This window comes from Camelus ferus, chromosome 13 (genome assembly GCF_009834535.1).
Source record: "Camelus ferus isolate YT-003-E chromosome 13, BCGSAC_Cfer_1.0, whole genome shotgun sequence".
Classification (NCBI taxonomy): Eukaryota; Metazoa; Chordata; class Mammalia; order Artiodactyla; family Camelidae; genus Camelus; species Camelus ferus.
The window spans coordinates 36,606,768-36,630,765 of record NC_045708.1 but is presented as its reverse complement, the minus strand read 5'-3'; the positions used below and the strand labels follow the sequence as shown (position 1 = coordinate 36,630,765).

General features: G+C 37.3%; 2 protein-coding genes across 3 annotated transcripts in view; one reads left to right on the top strand and one right to left on the bottom strand.

Moving 5' to 3' along the window:
* Positions 1–15,539: 15,539 nt before the first annotated feature.
* Positions 15,540–21,527, bottom strand: CDKN2C (cyclin dependent kinase inhibitor 2C). Of its 2 annotated transcripts, XM_006180233.2 has the most exons (3): positions 20,329–21,527; positions 19,734–19,873; positions 15,540–16,295 (listed from the first exon to the last, which is right to left on the bottom strand). In XM_006180233.2, exons 2-3 carry the CDS (start codon positions 19,860–19,862, stop codon positions 15,918–15,920), a joined length of 507 nt encoding a protein of 168 aa, XP_006180295.1. In that variant the 5' UTR covers positions 19,863–19,873; positions 20,329–21,527; the 3' UTR covers positions 15,540–15,917. The 2 variants fall into 2 exon arrangements, with proteins under 2 accessions (XP_006180295.1, XP_032350136.1); XM_032494245.1 differs by lacking the exon at positions 20,329–21,527 and having other exon boundaries at positions 19,734–20,001.
* Positions 21,528–21,843: 316 nt separating this feature from the next.
* Positions 21,844–23,998, top strand: part of FAF1 (Fas associated factor 1) — a 378,757-nt gene continuing 376,602 nt past the window's right edge. The window contains exon 1 of the mRNA XM_032494244.1: positions 21,844–22,210. The gene's annotated coding sequence lies outside the window, so the exon portion shown is untranslated. The remainder of the gene's footprint in view (positions 22,211–23,998) is intronic.

Genomic DNA, 23,998 nt, shown 5'->3' with positions numbered 1-23,998 from the left:
ATCTTTTTTATTATTTTTTTAAATTTATTTTTTATATTTATTTTTTCTTCACATTTTCTAGGCATTTAATTGATTAATTATTTTTTTAGGGCTTTTTTGAGGGGTGGTGAGGGGAGGTATTTATTTTTAGAGGTGGTACTGGGGATTGAACCCAGGACATTGTGCATGCTAAGCATGTGTTCTACCACTTGAGCTACACCCTCCCCCAACTTTAGGTATGTATCTTAAATAAAGCATAGATTGACTTTTGTCCTGAAATCTGAAAATCTTTTTCTTTTAATAGGTGAATCAAGCTCATTTACATTTGTTGGTATGACCTATGTATTTGATCTCAACTGAAATAACACAAAATATATTTTCTGACCACAGTGGATATAGCCCATGCATCAAAGAGAAAGTCACAAGAGAAATTAGAAATATTTTTAATTGTCTGAAAATGAAAACACAATGTGTCAGAATTTGTGGGATGCAGGAAAATTTGAAAAACAAATAGAAACTTTGAGAAAACAAAAAATAAGTCAAATCAATAATCTAATATTCCACTTTAAGGAAATAAAAGCAAATTATGCAAGTGATATGACCAACAGGAGTTAATATCCAAAATATACAAGGAACTCATACAACTCAATATCAAAAAAACCCAAAAAACCCAAGCAAAAAATGGGCAGAAGACCTGAACAGACATTTTTTCCAAAGAAGACATATAAATGGCCAATAGGCACATGGAAAGAAGCTCAACATCGCTAATTATTAGAGAAATGCAAATCAAAACTACAATGAGGTATCACCTCACACTGGTCAAAATGGCTATCATCAAAAAGTCTACAAAGAACAAATGTTGGCAACAATGTGGAGAAAAGGGAGCCCTTGTATATTGTTAGTGGGAATGTAAATTTGTGCAACCACTATGGAAAACAGTATGGATGTTCCTTAAAAACTAAAAATAGAATACCATGTGATCCATCAGTTCCACTGCTGGGTATGTATTCAGAAAAAAAAAACAACAAAAGCCTAATTTGAAAAGATACATAGACCCCAATGTTCATAGCAGCACTACTTAAATAGCTAAGACATGGAAGCATCCTGGGTGCCCACCAAGAGATAACAAGATTAAGAAGATGGGGTATGTATATATGTAATGGAATATTACTCAGCCATACAAAGGAATGAAGTGCTGTCATTTGCAGCAATGTGGATGGACCTAGAGAATACTAAGTTTATTGAAATAAGGCAGGGTATGACAAATACTGTATTATATCACTTATATATGGAATCTAAAAAATAATACAAATGAATAAATGAATGTATACACAAAACATAAGCAGACTCACAGAAATAGAAAACAAACTTGCAGTTACCAAAGGGAGAGGGAAGGAAGGAGGGACAAATTAGTAGTATGGAACTAACAGATACAAACTACTATATATAAAATAGATAAGTAACAAGGATATACTGTATAGCACAGGGAATTATATACATTTTTCTATAATAACCTATAGTGGAGTATAATCTGCAAAAACACTGAATCACTGTGTTGTATACCAAAAAGTAACATATTATTGTAAATCAACTATATTTCAATTTAAAAAGAAATAAAAGCAAATTAAACTGAAAGCAAGCAGAAAGAAGGAAATACTAAAGGTAAGAACAGAAATCAGTGAAACTGAAAGGAGAAAAACAATAAAGAAAATCAATGAAGCTAAAAGCTCTTACTTTAAAAAGTTTAATACAATGATATCTTCAACTGATCAAAATGAATGAATGAAAGAGAAGATATTAATTGCCAATATTAGGAATGTAAGAGGGGATGTAACTAACTATACTACAGATATTTAAAAAGGCAATTTTATGACCAACTTATTTCAACAAATTTAACAACAAAAATAAAATGGGCAAAATGGGCAAATTCCTTGACAAACACAAACTACCAAAGCTTACTAAATAATAAATAAATTACCTGAGTAGCCCTATATTTATTCTAAAATTTGAATTTGTAGTTAAAAACTTTGCCATGAAGAAGATTCCAGGCCCAAAAGGCTTCACTGTTGAATTCTACCTAACATTTTAGAAAGTTATATTAACAATTCTATATAAATTCTTTCACAAAAATAAGAGGGAGCATTTCCCAACTCATTTTATGAGGTCAACATTACTCTAGTACCCAATGCAGAGAAAGATGTGTCTTAGTCTATTAAGGCTGCTATAACAAAATACCATAGACTGGGTGATTTATAAGTCATAGAAATTTATTTCTCAGAATTCTGGAGGCTGGGAAGTCCAAGATCAAGGTTCTGGCAGATTCAGTGTCTGCTGAAGGCCTGCCTTCTGGTTCATAGGTGGAAGGGACTAGGGAGCTTTGGGAGAGGGGAGTGTCTCTTTTATAAGAGCATTAATCCCATTCATGAGGGGTCTACTCTCATGATCTAAGCACCTCCCACAGGCCCAATCTCATAAAACCATCACATTGAGCATTAGGTTTCAACATACGAATTTTGGGGGAAGACAAATATTCCATCTATAGCACTATATTAAGAGGAAACAAAACTATAAACCAATGATACTCATGAACATACACATAAAAATATTTAACAAAATATTAGCATATTAAATCTAGCAATATGTAAGAAGTATGATACATCATAACCAAGTGAGATTTCTCCAAGGGATGCAAGGTTCATTCAGTATTTGAAAATCAGTGTAATTCACCTTTTTAACAGGCTAAAGATAATAATAATCACCTCAATAAAAATAGGAAAATGTTTGACATATTCCACATTCATTTATGATTAAAAAAAAAAAAACTGTAAGCAACTAGGAATAAAAGGAAACTTCCTTAACCTGATAAAAAGGCATCTCTGAAAAATCTAGATCTAGCATCATGGTGAAAAACTGAGTGCTTTCCCCCTAAGATCAGGAATGAGGCAAGAATGTGCACTCTCACCACTCCTAGTCAACATTGTTTTTGAGATTATAGCAAGTGTAGTATAGGTAAGAAAAAGAAAGAAAAGGCGTACAGATTGAAAAGGAAGGAAAAAAAACCCTGTCTATTTATAGATCACATAGTTATCTATGTTGAAAATCAAAAAGTTTCTACAAAACAAAGAAACTAGAATAATTAGTGAGTTTAGCAAGATTGCAGGATATAAGGTCACTATACAAAAGTCATTGTATTTCTATATACTAGCAATGAACAATTGCAAATTCAAATGTAAACAGCATAAAAATGTGAAATACTTAGGAGCAAGTCTAGTAAAATGTATGTAAGATCTGTATACTAAAAGTGGCAAATATTAATGAAAGAAATGTTTAAACCTAAATAAGTAGAGAAGTATTTATAGTCAAAGGACTCAAAACTGTTGAGATGTCAATTTCCCCCAAACTGATTTATAAATTCAACATAATACCAGTCGCTTTTTGAGAATTTGACATGCTAAATTTAAAATTTAAAAATCTATATACAAAAAAAGGACTTGGAATATCAAAATTAAATTTGAAAAAGAATAGTTGCAGGACCCACACTACTTGGTTTCAAGACTTACTATAAAGCTATAGTAATTAAGACTATAACATTTGTATAATGATAGACATATAGATTAATGGCACAGAATAGAAACTCAGAATTAGACCTACATATAAGTGGTCAATTGATTTTTGCCATCAAGATGTTGAGATAATTCAATGGTTATGGACAGTATTTTCAACAACTGATCCTGGAATAGCTGGATGTACATATGCAAGAAAAAAAACATTAACCCTTACCTCACACCATATATAAAAATTTACTTGAAATATATCACAGATCTAAATGTAAATTCTAAAACTATGAAATTTCTAGAAGAAAAACTTTATTTTCCTGGTTTAGGCAAAGATTTCTTGGATCACATAAAGCATGAACCAGAAAAGAAAAAAATGGATAAATTGTACTTCATTAAATTAAAAACTTCTCTTCAAAAGACACAGTTAAGTGAAAAGACAGGGTAGGAGACAATATTTACAAAACACATATCTGATAAAAGACTTGTACCCAGATATACAAAGGACTTTCAAAACTCAGTAATAAGAAAATAAATGATAAAAATGGGCAAAATATTTTGATATTTAGTTTAACTTTTCCTTTAGTGTATTACACTTTGAGGGTTCTAGCTTTATAAAGGGGTCTTCTGTCAGTCTTCCTACCTCACAACTGCCCTAAGCATTGTCTTCTGTCCTCTCTCTTTGAATCTTGAAAACTAAAAATTTAGATTACCAGGTGTTATTGGTTGAATTGCGTTTCCCTAAATTATGTTGAAATTCTAACCCCCAGTACCTATGAACGTGATCTTGTTTGCAAATAGAAGCTTAGCAGATGATCAAGATAAAATGAGATTATTAAGGTGGGCCCTAATTCACTATGACTGTTATTCTTATAAAAGGGGGAAATTTGGACACAGAGGAAGACATAAAGAGAAGACGATGTGAAAACAAGGAGAACACCATCTATAAGCCAAGTTACGCCTGACGTTACCAGAAACTAGGAGAAAGGAATGAAATAGATTCTCCCTCAGCCCTCAGAAGGAACTAACCTGATTTCAGACTTGTAGCCTTTAAAGTGTAAGACAATAAATTTCTGTTGTTTAAGCCACTCAGCTTGTGACACTTTGTTTTAGCAGCCCCAGGAAATTAACATACTAGGGAATCAGTGGATGCCCCCCAGAGCAGCTGGCATCAGGACGCACTTTCCCTCAGTTTTGGTATCTGTAGATTTCCCTTACTTTCTAACAGTACAACTCTGAATTCCAAATTATATTTTAAAAAGTATTTTATCCATAATTAATTTATTTTGATTTGGGAAGATTTTTTAAGGAAATCTAGTCTTCATTTTGCTGGAAAAGAAAGTCTACTTGACTCTTCTAGAGTAACTTTCTGAAAATGGAGTTTGGTTTCTCTTAGGTACTTATTACTTTTCAAGTCTAATTTACTATTTATTTTGTGCCTTCGTTATGCCTAATATCCAACTAAACTCTGTATAAGGTATTTTGTTTCTCTCACTAAATTGCTGGTTCCTTAAATGTTGATATGATGTCTTACCTTCATATACTCAGCACATAGAAAAATACTTCACATACAGTAGGTTTTTAATAAGTGTAGTTATAAAACTGAATGTACTTGTATATTGGTCACATGCATAGGTGTATAAAGTTTCTTGGAATGATGACTTTAAGTCTTAATTCAAAGTTTTAATTCTTAATCCACAATTGTCTGTGTTACTCAAGGTTATGTTCACCTAAGGGATTTTCTTTTCTTTCTGATTAATATAACTAAATCTAAATCTCAGGAAACCTTTGGTTTATAGCCTTCCAAGTTTCCTATATTAAAGTATGAAATGACTTATTAATAAATATTATTCCCAATAATTACAACCCTGTAAAGTAAATATTATTATACCCATTTTACACATGAGGAAATGAGGATCAGAAAGGTTAAGTGTCTATTCCAAGATGAGATACATGGTAAGTACCAGAGTTAGAAATAAAGTTTATTTGGCCCTAAAATCATTCACTCATTATTCCATACTGACTACTTAGTATGGATCCCTTATGTATTGATTATGAAACTCCAAGTATTTTTCTATTCCCATTTAAATCAGAATATCATTGTCATTTATTCCAAAATAATGAAAGGTATCTTTCAGAATACCTGCTTATGTATGTTTTTTATAATTTATTTTATGTCCACTCTGTCACTCTCCATTGTTCACATGATGTATTTGTTAGATATAGACACCTTCAGAGAGTACATGATAGAAAAACTCAATTATTTTGAGGTGGCTTTCCCTTCTTCTCCTCTTAAAGTAAGTTTTCTTTTCCACTATAGGATATTTAAATCAATATCATAAGCCTTCTAATAAGATTTTCTGTATTAAGTTTGCTTTTTTTTTATAACCCATAACACCTACTACCATGTACTTGCTTATACCTTGCTTGTTTTCCAGTTGTTATATGTATGCCATATGTAAACTTCATTTACCCAAATAGTTTTTAAGTAATCAGCTTTATTTATTTATTTATTTATTTATTTATTTATTTATTTATTTATTCATTTATTTATTTAATGGAAGCACTGGGGATTGAACCCAGGACCTCATGCATGCTAAGCACATTCTCTACCACTGAGCTATACCCTCCCCACTCTACCCAAATAGTTTTTAAATTCCCTGAGATCAAGAATGGATTTTCTCTTACTTTATATTCCCCATAATAATAGTTCCCATTTATAAAAGACTTGCTGAGTACCAGGAAATTTACACACATCACATTTCATTTATTATTTACAGTAACATGGCAAATTAGGTATTATTACCCCCATTTTGCAGATGTGGAAACTTCCAATATAATTAGATTCAAGGATGTAAACCTATTAAGTGACTATAATGACAGGTCCATAATATGTGATTGTTGAGTACTGATTTGTGGTAATTTCCCTGAAAGATCCTTCCATCTGGCTATAATGAAGTAAAAAAAGGCATGGGATTGTATCCTTATGCTATAAATTACCAGCCTGTGACATGGGCAAGTTACTCAACATCATTAAAACTGAGTTTCCCTAGTTGTAAAAATGGGAGAGTAAAGCCCAATCCATGAGAAGATTATGAATATTAAATTAGGTAATACAGATACTAAATAATACGTATTGATTTATTAACTTACTTGATTTTGTGTTTTTATCTCTTTTACTGAAGTGTAAGTTGAATTAATATATGTATAAATTAAGAATTATCAAAAAGAAAAGACAATTATTAATATATCCCCTATTTTCTTTGTATATACACACAATTTAACAGCCTACAAGATGATGAGAAAATTCAATATAATTCAATGCTTTTTATATGCTAATCTATTCATAACTGTATTAAAACATCTTCAGAGAATCCTCTTAGATCAAGTACTGTCACACTTCCCAAACAGAGACTCACTTGTTTCTTACGACGTTCATATCCCTTTTCTAAATATTTAGGATTTTATTTTCAACAATATTAGATAAGAAACCAGTAATCTTTTAATCTAATGGAAAAGGATTTAAATATTTTTTCCTATCACTCCTTTTCCCCAAATTAATGGAAGATTTTCGTGTGAGATAACTTTTCTGTTGGTTGATGTAATATCATTGTTGTTCTTTAATGTGAATATATCTGAATTTTATGTTTTGATCTGATTTCTCTTTAGTTTATTCTGTTGCTAAATAAAGAGAAACCTCACAATGTCTATACAGAGTTCTGTTGTTTAAATTCTACATGTTTAAACTCAAAACAATCATATAAAATAGTACTTTATTGTAGAAATGTTAAAGAAATTTTACATTGATCCTAAATATAACCTATTTGTTCATAGAAGACAAAACGTGCTATTAAAAGTTCCCAGATCTTTATCCTGGTAATTTGAGACAGAACATTTTCCTTAGAAAGCACTGATCTTTACAGTTCTTTTATGTTGGTAAGCCACAAACTTTATTTGCTGATTTTAGGGTATGTTGCATGGTCTTTCAATAGGATGTGATGAACCAATAGATACTTAGGTTTACTTTTTTGTGAAAAATTTTAAAATTAGAATATTAATAAGTTAGTATGTGTTGTGTATTTTATAGATGCAAGTCATATGTTTGAAGAACTGTGCATTTTAAATCTTTAAAACATAGTAATTAGTCCTTTTTAAAGAAATGAAAGCAAATCATTTATCTTCAGCTGATGTTATTATGTACAGGTCTCTTTTGCTGCATTACTATTTTCCCCACGATATTTGTGATGTCCCTCTGGATGCAAAAGTGTATATATATTTCTTCTTTTAACTGTCTTTGTATGAAGTGATTTGCTCTTCCATTAGGTACATAGTGTATTTAAACAACTGAAGGCAATTTATACCAACTCAGAGCCATTCTGATTACTTTTAAGCAAATTAGCCAGCATTCAGTTAGTTCGGTGCTCTCTCCCATGTGGCCCTATTCCGGCTGCACATTAAACAGCCCCTCAGTCTAGTCCAGATGTCCAACTATATCCACTCACCCTTTCAGAATGGTGCTGAACTTGCTATTTTTGGACACAATATGTGTAAGTTGTAATTAAGTAAAACGTATTTTAAAGGTAATTTTTAAATATGACCATAAATAATAAATGGTTATTTTCTAACTCTGTTTTAAAAGCATTATCCAAGTGATATGGCAGAAAACTTCACTGGAAACTGTAAAATTATCCACTGTAAAAACCAAGAACATTAATTTGTTTATATTTACCCAGGTGGTGTAATGAAAAAAAATTTTTTGTTTGGTCTTGTTAGCCCTGCTTTTGAATTATTGGGCAAATATCTTTTACTGGTCTTATTTTATACTTGCTTTTGGATTATTTAGCAAATATCTCATCATGTAATTGATATTAAATTAACCCACAGGCATAGCTATCTAAAATACTTAAAATATCCATTCTTCTTTGATCACCATCACAATTTATTCCTAATATTTCAAATCTGATTATATTAATTGTGGATGTTAAGTGACTTTCATATATATTTGCCTCAAGACAAGAATTTGAAACAAAAACCTAGGCAGAACTAAGACCCACATTAATGTTTTCAGTTCTAAGATTTTAATTTACATCCCTCCCTGGATCATTAATGAAAATGATCTCACCTATATCTAAAAAATCAGCTTATATTTCTGTAGCAGATCATAATTAACATATTAAAATAGCAATATGAAGTGAATTGGTAGTATTTGTTCAAAATATCTATATACTTAGTACTAAACGTTAGTAAGAAATATCTAAACATACATATGCATATGTAAAAATACTCATATAGAACAGGACCACAAAGTATTATTTGGATTAACTGCATATCCAACTTATGCTTATAGATAAACATAGAAAGCTTTGGTCTATGTGCCAAGTGCAAAATATAATTATAAAATAATAATCACTACAATGAAAATACACACTTTACCAGTAGGAGTGATTTATTTAAAAAAAACATTGCTTTAGATTTGATATCATAGTCCTCTCTTCATATTTTCCTATAGGTATCAACATTTTAACTTTTTATTACTTAAAACAATTAGCCTTATCTTACATAGCAAATAAAAATATGTTAAATTATTTCCCAAATACTAGGAATTAAATTTAACATTTTTGAGCTTTTGATTCTAAGTTGATAATCTTAGCATATGTTAAAATAGTAAATGTGTTTTAAGGTTTCAACTAATTTATATTCAAAACATAAATAACACACTTGCTACAACCAAATGTCCATACTTTTTTCACTTAAGTTATTTTAAATAAAATAGACAATGCTTTTTCACTCATAAGGCCTATGATAAATTTTAATTAATGGGAATAATAATTACTTTTTAGCATCACAAAATATAGTTTTTAAAGTTAAAGTAATGTTTGTGAATAGAGAAATAGATGGCTGAGGCAGCAAGAATAAAAGAGAACTGGAAGTCTTTTTCGACATGCTATTTTTGTTCATCGCTTAAAATGTGGAGACAAAAAAGGTAAAAAAAAAGTTAAAGAAAAAAGAAAAAAGAAAGAAAAATGAGGACAGCCAACAATATAGGTGATAGTGTAGTTAAATATTTTAAAAAAACACAACTACTGTGTTTTAATTATATTTTACTTAACATTGAAAAAGATAATCTGGAATGATCAATTACTTTTATATATCATGATGATGATTATGTAATATTGTCTTTTACAGTTAAAAAACATACCACAATATACACTATTGTTTATTTGAATATTGAGATATTCAATATTGATTGAATATTATACTATTAATCATCAGCAAATGCTGCTTATTTTAATAATTTGATCCCATTTATTCTTCTGATAAATGAGGTTTTAAAAATCTCATCTTGAATCATTATCACACTACAATAACTGATTTGCAAATTAATTACTCCAGGCCTTTCAAATGTTAACGTTCATTCACATCTGTTCTGAACCTGGACAAGAGAAGAAATGCATGTTTCTTTTTCAATGGCCTGTATAAGTCTGGTCTGAAGTTCTTGAATTAGCAGAATAGGCATCAGAATGCTGCTGCATCAATGAGGACAGTCACTTCTTAGTAAAAATATCTGAAGGAGAAAACTTTGGAACAGGGACTATTTGGGCCCAAATGGCTTTTACAATAGTTCCAAAATGTAGGAGGAGATACTGTTACATTAGCTCCACACAGAATAGCCAAATTATAGAACAATTATTCATAAAGAACAGAGAGTTATTTTTTATTTTAGGAAATCAGGTTTCTAAGGCATAAATTTTAAACTCAGGGCAGACTTCTTTTTATCAGCAAGTTGTGCAAACTGTACATTTAGAAGAAGCAAGGGAGTGGACTGTATTTTAATATGGTTGTGATAATTCAGTTGCATTTCTAAATTAAAATTTTAACATGAAAAGATGTTGTCAGTTTTGCTTTATATGTGAACTTTCACTATTATTATAACTAATCTGAAAAACAAAGGCATATAACTAAAAAAAATTAGTCAGCATGATACTGCTTTATATGGTCAAGATAAAGTATCATTTTTTCTCGGTAACTACTGTACTGATAAAATATAAAAAAGAGCAAAAGCTTCTGTCTCTAAGTATTTCAATGGAGATTTTTGAGCTTTTCACCTATCAAATCCAGAAACTATCCCATTATTTTAATGTTAAAAAGATAATTCATATCACTTTATACCAATTGAATGCATTTGAGGTTCTGGTAAATTTTTTCTTCTTTCATAGAATAGATTATATATATGTGGGATTTCTTCTTAGTGCTCAAAAGAAATGACGGGTAGTTTGGATAAGGATTGGTTTTTTTTTGTTGTTGTTTTTTTTTTTTTTTTTACTTCCTCCCCCAAAGAGCTAATGTTTTTGGCTAACTGTGTGTGTGTCTGTGTCTCTGTGTGTGTGTGTGTGTGTGTGTGAGTGTGTGTGTGTTTTGGCGGGGAGGGGGGTGGTGATGAGGGAGATGAGGGAAGGAAAAAAAAGGCTGTATATAGAGTTATTGAATAGGCCTACACTAAATTCTTCCTCGACCAGCGGGGACTGGGAAAGAGGAGAGATGAGGTGGAACTGTTGAAGTATAATAATAATCTGTGTAGTTTTGTTTTTTTTTTTTAATGTACAAGCTCTCCTCCAGTACCCCGTCCCCCTCCTTGTATGTGCTGGTACCTCTGGACGGCTCAGAAGCCATTTTAGAGCTCAGGAAGCAAAATATGTGAGCTCCACTTGTGCTTTTGCAGGTGCTGTGGTGGTAAGGATAACCTTTGCTCGCTTGCCGGGTGTGTTGCCATGCTGTTACTTAATGTCTTTGAGGATTACAGACAGTACAGAAAATTCCAAACCCACATCCTAACACCTGAAGCTCGCACGATGTTTCTATAGCAGATGGCAAAATACTTCACTGGAACCTTAATTTACCATTATCCAGATCTGAGGAGTTTTTATTCTTTTCAGACATCGCTGAAGACCCATACTCGCTTTTCGGATCTATGCCGGGTTGAAAAAAACAAGACCACTTCTAGGTGTTTTGCGCGCCCCAGCCCCACCCAAAGTCCCGACGGGCCTGCAATTCTCAGTGTTTCACGCTGAGGGTCTTTCCGAATGAACGTGCATTTTCAATCCTGGACGTCTGGCAATTAATAGGGGGAAAGGCAACACCACAGGACAACTTCCCGAGCAGTCGAAGGGGATAGGAAGCCTGAGAGGCATTTGCCTCCTTTCAGTGGGACGCGAGGCTCGGAGCCCGGCTGTCCTCAGCTGTCACGGGGGGAGGGGGAGGGAGTGCTGGCATTGGCATTGGGCACCGAGTTGCTCCAGCCGCCGCGCCCGGTCCCGCCGCCAGCACACCTCTGCAGAGAGCTAGGCACTCACCGGCCCGCTTGCCCCTGCTCCCACGTCGCCCTCGGGCCCCAGTCCTCAGGCACAGGTCGCCGGAACCATCCAGTGGGATGGCCGCCACCTCCTCAAGGACCGCTGCCTGAGGGCCAGACCGGGGGACCCTGGCCGCCCCGGCAGCCCGCAGTTCCCGGGGCGCTGCGGCTGCAGCCGTGAGGCACCGGGGCCCGCTCCCCCTCCCCGCCCCCAGCGCCCGCCTCCTGTCTGCTGCACCGTGCGCCCGCTCGCCCCAGCGGGCTGGCGCGGCAGCGCACACACTCACTCCGAGGGCGCCTCCAAGGTTACCCGCGGGGTGGGGGCTGGGGCAGGCTCCGGCCACTGGCCTTCTCCGCTGCTTTGCTATCGCCGCGGCCCTTCCGCCGCTCCAGGGCGACCGGGATCCAAACCCCAAAGCAGAAGAGGCTCCAAAGTCCAGGGAGGGAAGTCGAGTTGAGAGGCCGACTGGCGTCCGGGCGGGGGGCGGCCTTAGTTGGCTCTGGGTGCCGGGAGAGTCGGGTCAGGCGAGGTCGCGGCGAGAGGGGGCTGTGGTTCGGGCGGACGCGCTCTGGGCCGCGCAGGCTGGGCCGGGGGCAGCGCGCAGGGGCTGCAGGCAGCACCCAGGCACCCGAGGCGCCCCGAGCCCGCTGGGGGGCAGAGACTAGCGGGCGGCCAAACCTGCCGAGGAAACTAACTAAATAAAAGGAGACTGTTATTTAAGGCGCGGAAATTTGAAATATTTGGACAGGAAGAGAAAAGAAAAGAAACCTTAGCGAGGGAGGGGAAAAAAAAAAAAAAACAACGCGAGCTAACGGTTTTGAAACTCCCCACCCCCACCCCGGGCTTTTCTGCGCGCCCGGAGGGAGCTCTGGACTCTAGCTTCCTCACCAGGGAACCGGGAGCTGCGGTTGGAGTCTGGAGAATTTCGAAGGGACAGAAAGGATGTCTTTGCAGCCCCTCCATAGAGGACTTGAATTGGCTATGGGCAGAAATTTACCCCAGGTCTTAGGCTGGAAGATTGTCTCCTGCCTCTCACTAGGTCCCTGTGTGAATCTGGTTTTTTGGAACTGTGGTGTAAAATCAAAACAGTCTCGAGAGACCAGGACACGGACTTTCTCCCCTCCCTTCTCCCCCGTAGCCTTTTGATGAAGGTCGCTTAGGGCAGTCAGAAAGGCAGAGTACGACCCTTTCTCGCTCCAGCACTGTGATCTTCCAGCACTTCTGGACTATTACCTCTACCCCCGGCAAAAGCCGAAAGCACCTTTTGGGGAACTGAGATTTCGAAACCAGTCCGGGGCCACGGATTCCACAACTTTTGTTTAATCAACACAATCAGGGACATTTATAATGTTACCAATCAAATTGAGACAAAATTATTTTATCTATTTATTAGTTACCCAACGTGGTATGTATGTAGGAGCTCAACACACCATTACGAGATGCATGTTATTTATCAGAAAAATATTAATTCATTACCGAAATGTGGTAAAATTCAGTTTGCTTAGTGGCTTGGGGACCAGAACTTGGACTGTGGTCTCCCATCCTGGCCCTGCTTTCCCCCAGGTGTAAGACCAGCATTCAGTTTACCGGGCAAAGACTAAGCCTGAGTTTCCCGACGTGGATGCGGACGCAGTGAATAACTGAATTTGAGAGCGCATCTCCGCTTACTATCCTCCATCCTTTCTATGGCGTCATCCTCTAGGGCTCAGATCACTCTTATTAATTAGCATTTGCCTCTTTACTCTGCATCTGAAGAAGATGAGATCCTACCCCACCTCAGCTCGCTGCAAACTAGACCCTGTTAAACTGCAGCACCGTTTCTTCCATCCTATACATTTCGGTCTATTTGTCTTACTGAATATTGTTGAGGTTTTTGAGAGATTGAATAATGGCTTTTAATATTTCCTAGAGGGGACCACACAACTCATTTCTAAAATACTTAGATTAGCAAAGCTATTTCCTGCGAAGAGCCAGAGAGATGTGGCGATGTTTTAATGCCTAGGCAAATTTTAGGCTGATGAAGAGAGAGAGAGCTCCTTCTCCTCTCATCTTGCTCCGACCACCTGAGAACAAAGCAATTGCAGAAGTATTTCTCTTTAGCTTTAATGAACGTCCTGTATTTGAAATATCTAAAGAGCAATTTTGATATTAGACTTGGTGAATACTGAAAAGTCCATTAAAATTGACTTTAAGAAACGCCCATCTTTACAGTGGCAACTTTTAATAAGGGCTATTTTTACTTTTTAGTAATAGTCTTGTGTTTAGAAAATATTCAGCTTACTCAAGCAGTGTATTTTGTATATTGAGTCTAGTTTTTAAATCCAAAAATACACATTTTTTCTTTGAAACCATCTCAATTTCTACATTTTCCTAAACTTTTAAAATAAATGTGTTAAGTTTAATTTCATGTTGCTGTCAAAAATAAATTTATTCAGTATCTTGTGGCTTGAGGTGACAGAAGTTGAATTCTTGTTGCACTTGACATAGGGAAGGTGAACTTTAAATACCAAAAGAAAAGGATTACATTTTTTCTTCTATATTCTTTCATACTATCATGGAAAATAAATTTGAAAACCACTTGCCTGCAACCATTTCAATCCTTGTTAGGGCAGGCATCAGAAACATGTCCTTCAATAAACCTTGAAGCATTTTGTTCTTTTTGGAGTGAGGGCAGGGAGCTTATGAAGCAGAAGAAGGGAACTTTTACATAAAACATTGTTGTTCACGTGGGAGATGCTGAATAAAGTATTTATAAATTTATAAACGGTATTTGCATTGAAATCCTTTGGTGAAATCTTTAAGTAAGATGACAAAGTAAGTAGTAGATGCTGGAAAATTCTCTTGGAAATTTGATATTTCAATTTCATTCAAATTTTTTAATTTTTAGCTAAACACATTCGGAAGATTTTATATGCCTTTACCAAAACTTTTTGTTGGAATCAAGTACTATGTGAAGGAGTGGCCTATTTATTTAGTATAAAAGTTTCTATATTTATTGTACTGCAGCCCTTAAATTAGTTATGACCCTTATATGTTATATATATGTTCCTGCTGAGCTTTTTATCCCCTAAAAATTGGTATTTGTAGATATTTTAATACTTAAACATTTTGTAATTTTATACTTCTGACATTCAGGGAGAAAAAACTCAGTGTTCCACTTAGTATACATAAGGTATAATTTTGGGAAATGTATTACTTAACTAATTGTTTCATTTGTGATTTTAAAAAATCAACAAATAGGAAGCACTTTTAAGATGGCATTTTCTTTTTAAAGTGGCTTTTCGAGCTGACATATATTTGTTTTCAGATCATTACTTCTGAAACCTGTTTTTCAACCATTCAACTTAATTTTGAGGAAAAGAGAAGATCGATTTACGGTAAATTCACACTGAAATAATTTCAGATTTGCTGTCCAAAAATGTTGTTCTTATTCTGTTCTAAAGCAGAAATATTAGGCACCAAGTAGAATCTTTGGGGGGAGGCATGAGGAGAGGAAGAAAAGACTAACTGAATCGTCAGTGAGGCTAATTTTCAATTGGTCTACTCTTTCTAATGTCAAGATTTAAAACGTTATTATCTTTTAGTACAGTTCTCTTTATCAAGAGGCAAATTATGTGGGAGTTACAAGAGGAGTGGAAGTCACAGGAAAACATTGTCCTATTTTGAAAAAGTGTTTTAATCAGGCAAAAGAAGCATCAGGACAAATCATTTTTAAAACAAAGTCTCCAACTTGTGTATTGAGACTGGCAAAGGGAGAAGCAAGGAGAAAAGTCAAGGAAAGATAAAATATTCAGGAAAAAAGCCAAAGCTATTTGCAATTACATGTTAGAACTCATGATTTTGCAGGTGAAAAAGATGTTGCTTAAATATATTCATAAATCTGTAATAAGACTTCCAATTAGCTTTTTCAGAAGACTTAACTTGCTGCTTAAAATATGACAAAAAGGTGAATTTTAACAAATGATATTAAAATAGGAGAGCCAACCAATTAACTGACAAAATAGAAGGCAGTGTGGGAGAGCCCTCCCCACATTCATTGCAGATTCGAAGCTCCCTCCGCCCGGTTTCCCTCCAACAGGCTAACGACCTCGTTTCGCCGGTAGAGCCTGGCCAAGTCGCAGGCGGTGTCCCCCTGATGGTTCCGGTGCCCCACTTTGCTGGCCGTGTGCTTCACAAGGAACTCCACCACCGGGAGGTGGCCTTCTTTGGCAGCCAAGTGCAAGGGCAGGTTCCCTTCATTATCCTCGATGTTAACATCAGCTTGAAACTCCAGCAAAGTCTGTAAAGTGTCCAGGAAACCTGCTCTGGCTGCATCGTGAATGACAGCGAAACCAGTTCGGTCTTTCAAATCGGGATTAGCACCTCTAAGTAGTAGTCTCCTGGCAATCTCGGGATTTCCAAGTTTCATAACCTAGAAAAGAAGAAAAAACGGTAGACTCTTTCAAGAGTTCCTACTACAAGAATATTTTTAAAATATCCATCTCTCCTATTTATGTACTATTTTTGGTGAAGGTGTACTTGGGGAAGACCTAGATGACCAGGTTTGAAGGACTCAGTTGCAGGAAATGAGTACTAATAGGTAAAAGTAGAAGAAAAGTTCTAAAAATTGACCTTCTATGATGGACCATCTTAAATGGGCCCCAAAGTAGGATAAATTGATCAATAAAATAGAATGAGTCCAACTTGTATAAAATTCAGCTGACAACTCAGTTCTCTATCTCCCATGAAGTGTTGTGTAATTTCATGAATTTATTAAAATAAATGAAATGAGTTTGAGATTTAAATAAGTCTCCTTCTGTTTGCTTGTTCATGGTCATAAAATGTGCCTGGGGATATTAATTCTAGAAACTAAAATGTGGGTAAAATTTATTGCCTAAATGGCTAAAAAGAAATAAGGAAAGTGACTTTCTTCAAATCCTCAAAGAAGTGTTTACACACATCATACTCCATCTAGTCTGATTTTACTAGTGTAAAAATGATCTCTTAAAAATCCAGACGTGGTATTTTCTTAAATGATTAATTTTCACAAGTTCTCTCCAAATAGATGTAATCCCAAGTTTCCAAATTTTTTAATAGTTTTTTTTCTTTGCAGTTACTTCATATGGGTTACTAGGTGTAATTAGTGCTTAGAATCCTTCACTTGAAAATTTAAAATGTTACTGATTATTAAAGTGTTAAAAAATGTTCTACATTGCCTATGATACTGATTTATCTAAAACTGAGTTCATGGTATGTCTTGTATTAGATAGGAGATGATTGTATGGCAACTGTTCTTGAAAAGAAACAGTCATCCTACTATATTACTTATTGTTCCCTAAAGTTCTAACTAGCCTCCTAATTTTCAAGTGAGCAAAAGAAGATAAAATAATATATTTAATGTGTATTTTGGGACACAGAGAGCTTGGTCTTGTGATTTCAGGCCACTTATTAATCATCTGGTGATCCCATCTTATTTCCTTTTGCAGTTATTATCAGGCATTTAGGAATAGCTATTTGTAAACTGCCAGTATTTTTAAAACCAGAATTTGGTATTAAAATTTGCCATCAACATACAAATAATTCATATGACAAAGACTTATCTACTGCTGTTTGAATATATTTCACTCTAATAAGAGATCTCTATTAGGCTCTCATAATTATAAAAGATCTTGTAGAGCAGCATGCAATTATGTAATACATAAAATTTAGTTGTGAAAAATACAGTCTCATTTACATACAAGAAAATTTCAACATTTTAATTGTTTTAATTTATTTTTAGATATAGTCATAATAACCTAAATTTATAATAAGTGAATTACATAGTAGATACTCAAATGTTTGTGAAATTAAATATACATTGGGAAATACTTACAAAGCTGATGTATCTCTTTAAAATGTTTGTCTAAAAATCACAAATTAAGTAATATGATAAATATATTTGGAATGAATAATATTTTATAAATGCAAACTAGATAGATGGCTAAGATGCTAAGCTTCCCTGTTGATAAAACCCTGGTGGGTTTTAGCCCTTCCTTTAGGGCATAGGTTAAAAATGATACATAATTTATTTTTCAAGAACTTCAATGAAATATACTTTTGTTATTAAAAATTAATACAATCTAATTTTGATCATAACTGCCCCTAAAAATTTAGTCACATTTAAGGAACTGGACTGGGAAAAATAAGAGACAGACACCCTGGATCTTTGTAAACCAAATGTACGATTAAGGCCTTTGACACCATCCTGATTGAAAAGCTTACACTAAGACGGGGTGGGGGGGGAAGCTTTTGCAGTTGAGTTAAATAAACATAATTGTAGGAGAAATTTTGCCATATTTCACAGAAAATAATAGTAATATTGGAAATTGTTTTGAAAGAAAGTTCTTGAGTTATGACACAATTTCAGAGCCAGGCTTATACATACTGAAAATAAGCCTTGAGACTCCTGTTTGTGTGTGTTTCATTATATGTACTAGGACTAAGCCACAATAAGTGGGTGTTAGTATCTTGACAAGTATGTTTAATATAAACAAGATTGCAGAGTTGAATTTAAAATGTTTGTCAAAACTTTTTTTTTTTTTTGCAGTATTAATCTCCCAGTCTTCCTGCTCGTCAAAAGTCCCGTAAGATCTTATTCTTACAGGGTTAAGTTGCTCATTCTTCATATTTATATAATATTTTGAATTTCCAATAGGAAACTTTTCAATATATTAACTTTGTGGCATTGCTATCATCTCCAAACTTGTTTAAAAAAACTACTCGGTGGGAAAAGAAAAAAAATCCTTTCCCCACTTAATCTACCTGAAATAACAAGATAAATAATTTAGTATCTCTGCATAAGCTTCCTTAATAATGAAATTTTTGTAAAGTCAGTGTATTCTGATTTAAAATGTACAGGCTGTATGAACTTCGTCTGTTAATAGTACATCTTCTGCCACTTAAATTTCTAATTCTTGCACTTAAAACAAAGCACTCTCAAAACCGTCTGCCCAATGGATTTTCAAAAACAGCTTTATGTGTTGCATTTCGAATACAAATAGCTCATAAAAAAACCATTAGAACTCAGATAAAGCAACTATTTGAGACTACTTTGTCATTTTTCTGTTTCTAAACCTTTCAACTAAGTTACATGATAACGTTCAGAGAAGGGAAAAAATTATCAGGTACAATACTTGGCAGCTGGACGTGTTTCATTTGTTGCTTGTAAATCTAATTACTAAAAATTATAACATTACACGGCATGACCACAGAGACAAAAACACTATAAACTAACCTCTGATTAGAAAATTCAACTTTTTATTCCTCCTCAATCCTGAATGGGTGGATGGTATTACATTAACTGTGAAATGTACATCCTATGCCCGTGCCCAGGCCACCCATTCCAAATGAGGAAAGGTCGTTTGTCAAAACCTGAAGCATTTGAAGGAAAAACACTCTCACCAGTAGTCAAGAAAATTAACGTTAAAGTCAATTATTGGAGCAAAGTACGGAAACCACTAATAGCAGTGTATTTACTTCAAATAATAATCATAATAATGTGTTTACAGAGCTGTCTAAAAAAAAAAAAACCCCCAAAACTCGGCGCTGCTACGACTGCTTTAAAATCCCCACCGTCACAAAAGCATTCCCAAAATTAAGACCAAACCTGGAACCCACTTGATATCGAGGATGTTACTGAATTTGACGAGTTTGTTCAAAGTACGTCATTTTGGGGAGTTGAATCCACTTAAAGATATAAAATATGGCAACCAACTAGTTTTAAAAACAGTGAAATTTTGTACCCCTGAAAGCTTAAAAGCTGTTATTCTAGAAACCCGGATCACGTAGGCAACATTGTTGACCTGTTTTCCCCACCTCTCTGGATACCAACCTGCAGCGCAGTCCTTCCAAATCCATTTTGTGCATTGACGTTTACATTATTTTGCAACAAACTAGTAAGTTGCTCTAGGTCCCCCCTGGCAGCTGCGGACGCCAACTCGTTCCCCCAAGGCTCGGCCATTCTTTAGGGTCCTGACGATCAGGAAAAGATGAATTAGTTGTTTTCCTTTTTCCCCTTTCCTTTGCTCCTAACCAGGCTGCATGATGGCATCGGAGACTGACAGAAGGACTGGGATGGTTAATCTGGAGTAGAGCTTGGTAGTAAATACTAGTAAGATCTGCCTGCCAAAAGCCCGCCCCTCGATTCACACGTGATTATTCAGCAAAACTGAGCCATTGGAGAGGGGCTCCGCTCCTCGCTTTTTAGCTTAACCCCTATGAAGAATTCTGGTGATTAAACAGAGAGATATACAGACACACATATATTTCTTGTAAATTACTCTGGACGTAAAATGTAGGCAGAGTTGTCACGTAGCTACACTACAGATCTCTGTGAGAAATGTGTACGGAGATTTAAGGGACTAGATCAGGGCAGAAAATACCGCGGAAGAAGAGACATCTGGGGGGAAGAAAAAGCATTAACCCACCCTTGTTCACGGTGGTGACTTGAGCCGCGCGAGCCAGAACCGCAGGAGCAGGTCCTCGGAGGGGCTCGGTCTCCATCCGTCTCGCCGAAGGGTTAGTCCTGAGTCCTCCGCTGCAGGGAGAGCGCCGCGGTGGCTGGATGCTGACGTGCTCCGGGGGTTAAAGATGATCGCCAAAAGCAAACGAGAGTAGCAGTTCCGTGGCCCTCAAGTTACAGGTCGTAACGACTCCCCAGTGGCCTCGGCTTCTCCCGAGGAGTCTTTATTCGCGTCCGGGACGAGCAGCGGGCTAACGCTGCGCGGGAGGGCTCCGGAGCCCGTCCGCCGCGCAACCGCAGCCCCGCCGAGCCTCAGAGGCCGTGGGAGCCAGGCTCGGCGCGCGTCTCCGGAGACGGCCGGGCGCGCGGCGGGTCACCGGCAAGCCGGTCATGCCGGCCCCACCGGGTCCCGGGACTCCCAGCAGCGTGAAGAAAGGGGAGAGCGATGCGGCGAGCGTCTAGGGGGCCGGGGCTGATGAGGCAGCGCGCTGCAGCATCGCGGCTGCACAGGGCAGCCCACCGGTAACTTCCCGCCTACGACCGAGCCAGTTCAGACTTCCTACTGTAGATCCTCATTGAACTGCCGCCGCCTCTTTTCCTTCCTTTCCCGGTTTTCTGAGGGCCTCCGGAGATCGGAGGGTCCTGGGAAGTCTCAGGTCAGCTCTCAGTGTGAGTAGTTGCCACAATTTCAGGGCGCAGCCTGTCCCGCCGCCCTCTTGGCGACAACCCAGCGGCTTCGGCGCCCGGTGTCACTTCGCCAACCTCTCGCAGTCCCCTAGCCTGTGCCCCCAGCCTGTGCCACCGATAGGGCAGCGGCCGCCAGCCAGATTGCCTTGGAACGGAGCCGGGCAGCACGGCTTCCTCCCGAGCCGCAGCGCTCCCAGTGACAGTTTCTTTTGTAGCTGATCCCCCCCAAATCACCGGTCCCTGCTCCCTTCACCCCTACAGACACTTGTGCGTCGTGCCCCTTTCTGGTCTTTTCCTCGCCTCCCTCTCTTGCTTCTTTTTTCGCTCAAACAATTGCTGCTTCTGTTGTTGCTGCAGAGACGGTGCCGGTTTCTTCTCCCTTTTTTCCGACCTCATCAGCTTTTTTTGAAAAGAAAAAAATTGAGCGCTTTTTGAGTTGAAAAACCCGCCCCCATTTTAACGGCAGAGTTTTAAGGAGGCTCCGCGGAGTTGCAGCGCGGCGGGAGCGGGAAGGCCGGGCACCGCCCACGCCCCGCCCTCCGCCCTGGTGGCGCTGTAGCTCTCCTCCGGGCTCGCCCCGCCCCTCGCCCCGCGCCCTTTCTCCCGCCTCCTTGCTCCCTTCCTCGGTCCCTCAGTCTCCTGCGCTGGTTCCCACCCGCTGCCAGGACCCCGCCGGAGCGGCATTCGCTCCTTGGAGCCGGGCTTGGCCTCCTCCGGCTGGCGAGCGGGATGGACTCTGAGACGCGAAACCCCAAGCTGCTCGGAGCCCGGCGGGGCGAAGGTGGGGGAAAGAGGCTTGTTAATTAAGGCTGCGGAGAGCCGCAGGGCCTTAGAGGCTCGGCGGCGTTGGCTGCTGAAGGCTGGAGCGAAGCGACTGTTTCCCGGCCTTGGCGGGTCAGACCAGCCCGCCTCCGCGCTCCCCTGCTAGGCTGTCGAAGTTTGGGCGGCCAGGCCTGCGGCAGCCGTCTCCTCCTCTGGGGCGCGCGCTGTGTAATTTCGGCCTCCTTTTCTAAGCCCAGAGCCTCGGCCTCGCACCTGCCAGATCAACGCCCGGGGCCGCGGGGGTGGAGGGAGAGATCCGACTGACAGCCAAAACAGTGCCAGAAAAAGCTAAAGTCTTTTACAGACTGATTTTTACGAAAACTAAAGACTTAGTATAGGTAAGAAATCATGACGAACCCTGAAGCCTTAATGTTCCAGGGACTTGAAACAAATATTCCATTTCTTTGGGGAAAGGGAGAAAAGCAATTAACTTTAAAACAAAAGTAAAAATAAGTCTTGGGGAGGGTTTTCTAACAAGGCAATTTCTTTATTGTCAAAGTTCTCTCTTTGACTACTTAGATGGGACTTGAATTGGGGGAGGGGGAGGAGGATGTCTAAATGTAAAGGAATAGTCCCTTCCCTAATCGTTTATTTCAGTCATCTGAGACACCAGTTCTCTGTACTTTTAACTTCCTCTTTTAGGTATGTAAGGCTAATTAACTGCTATTGCTTTCTGTATTTCTTGCTCTTAAAAATATGCAACACGGTTGTATGATGCACCCAGTGGTCAAAATGAAACCAAGAAAAAAATGATAGGTGGTCTAATTACTACCAGCCGCTAGCAAGCATATCCTCAAGCAACATCTGTACCCAGCTCCTTGAAGTGTACTGGGAATATTAGCAACAAAACACACCAAAAACATCTGGCTAATCATCTAGCAACAGATTGGCTGGTAGGTAGAGGGAGAACTGAAACTGGGAAGAATCTGACAGTGTTTCCTTTAACTGAATTGTTGAGAAAAAAAATAACCAGTGGTCTTTTCTTAGGTAACTAAACTTGAAATGTGAATCAAACCTAAACTACAACCCAAGAAATGAACTCCGCTCATTTCTTACATATATTTAGACGTTTCAAGTAGAACATTTAGGATTTCATATATACCAGTAAATACCATAAATAATGTAATTTACTTATGATTATCTTGGGAAATTACTATGTAATCTTTGAATACAACTGGAGGGTGTGATGATATAGTGGCACTGCTGGCTAATAACTGGTATCAGTCCAACTTATGAGAGTTGCTTTCTGGCATTTATTATGGTTTCTTGCTAAGGGAAGATAAAATAAGGAAGAATCTTAGAGTTTACTCATTATGTAAAGTATAGGTATACATGTGTTACAATTTTCATGAAATAAAATACTTTTTGCTGAATAACTGAGTAAATAAAACCTATGGTAACTTAAGATGCATGCAGAATTGGATTAAGATTTTTGGAGATCCTAAGCACTGAAAAGATTTTGACGTCCTACCAACTCATCTCATATGTAAATAAAAACAAAAATAATACAAAACCAAAAAATAAATGTAAGGAAGTCCAACGAAGTTCTGATTTTTCCCATGATGACTACTTCAGTGCTCTTGCTGAAATATTAAATTCTTTAAGGAAGTTTTTTTTTTTTTAACCTGGCTTTGCTGGTATCCTAAAGCATATGTTAGTTTGCTTATTGTGTACCCCAGATCTGGCAGCACAGAGGTTACAATCTTAGTTCAGAGAGCATAAGTAAGCAATACGAAGGACATCCAATGAAAATCTCATGCTAGTTCGCTGTAGTAGATTCAAAGATTAGTATCCCTGCCCTCAATAAGCTTACATTCTAACATGATCTACAAGAAAAATTCACAGTTCAACATCTATTATATTGAAAGTAGTGGTTTGTCTTTTAACACATTAATGACATGTCTCTGAAATAGAGACTTTTAGTTGGATATAAAATACTAACAGTCATGGAAATCTTTTTATTTCCCAGCAGTCCATACTAATTTTAAAGAGTTTATAGAAATACTATAATGAAATTATTTTGCTCTTTTCCCTCATTGACTCAAGTATGCATAGTTTCTGAATGATTAACTTACGGAAATGCGTATATGGTATTTACAATTTCTTTGTATAGTCTCAGAGCCTTC

What these genes read in the sequence shown, in the direction of transcription:
- CDKN2C (XM_006180233.2), bottom strand. Translation starts at nt 19,862, where the DNA reads ATGGCCGAGCCTTGGGGGAACGAGTTGGCGTCCGCAGCTGCCAGGGGG. An exon ending in TTGGAAGGACTGCGCTGCAG is followed by an intron (nt 16,296 to 19,733) that starts GTTGGTATCCAG and finishes CTTCTTTTCTAG; the next exon opens with GTTATGAAACTTGGAAATCC.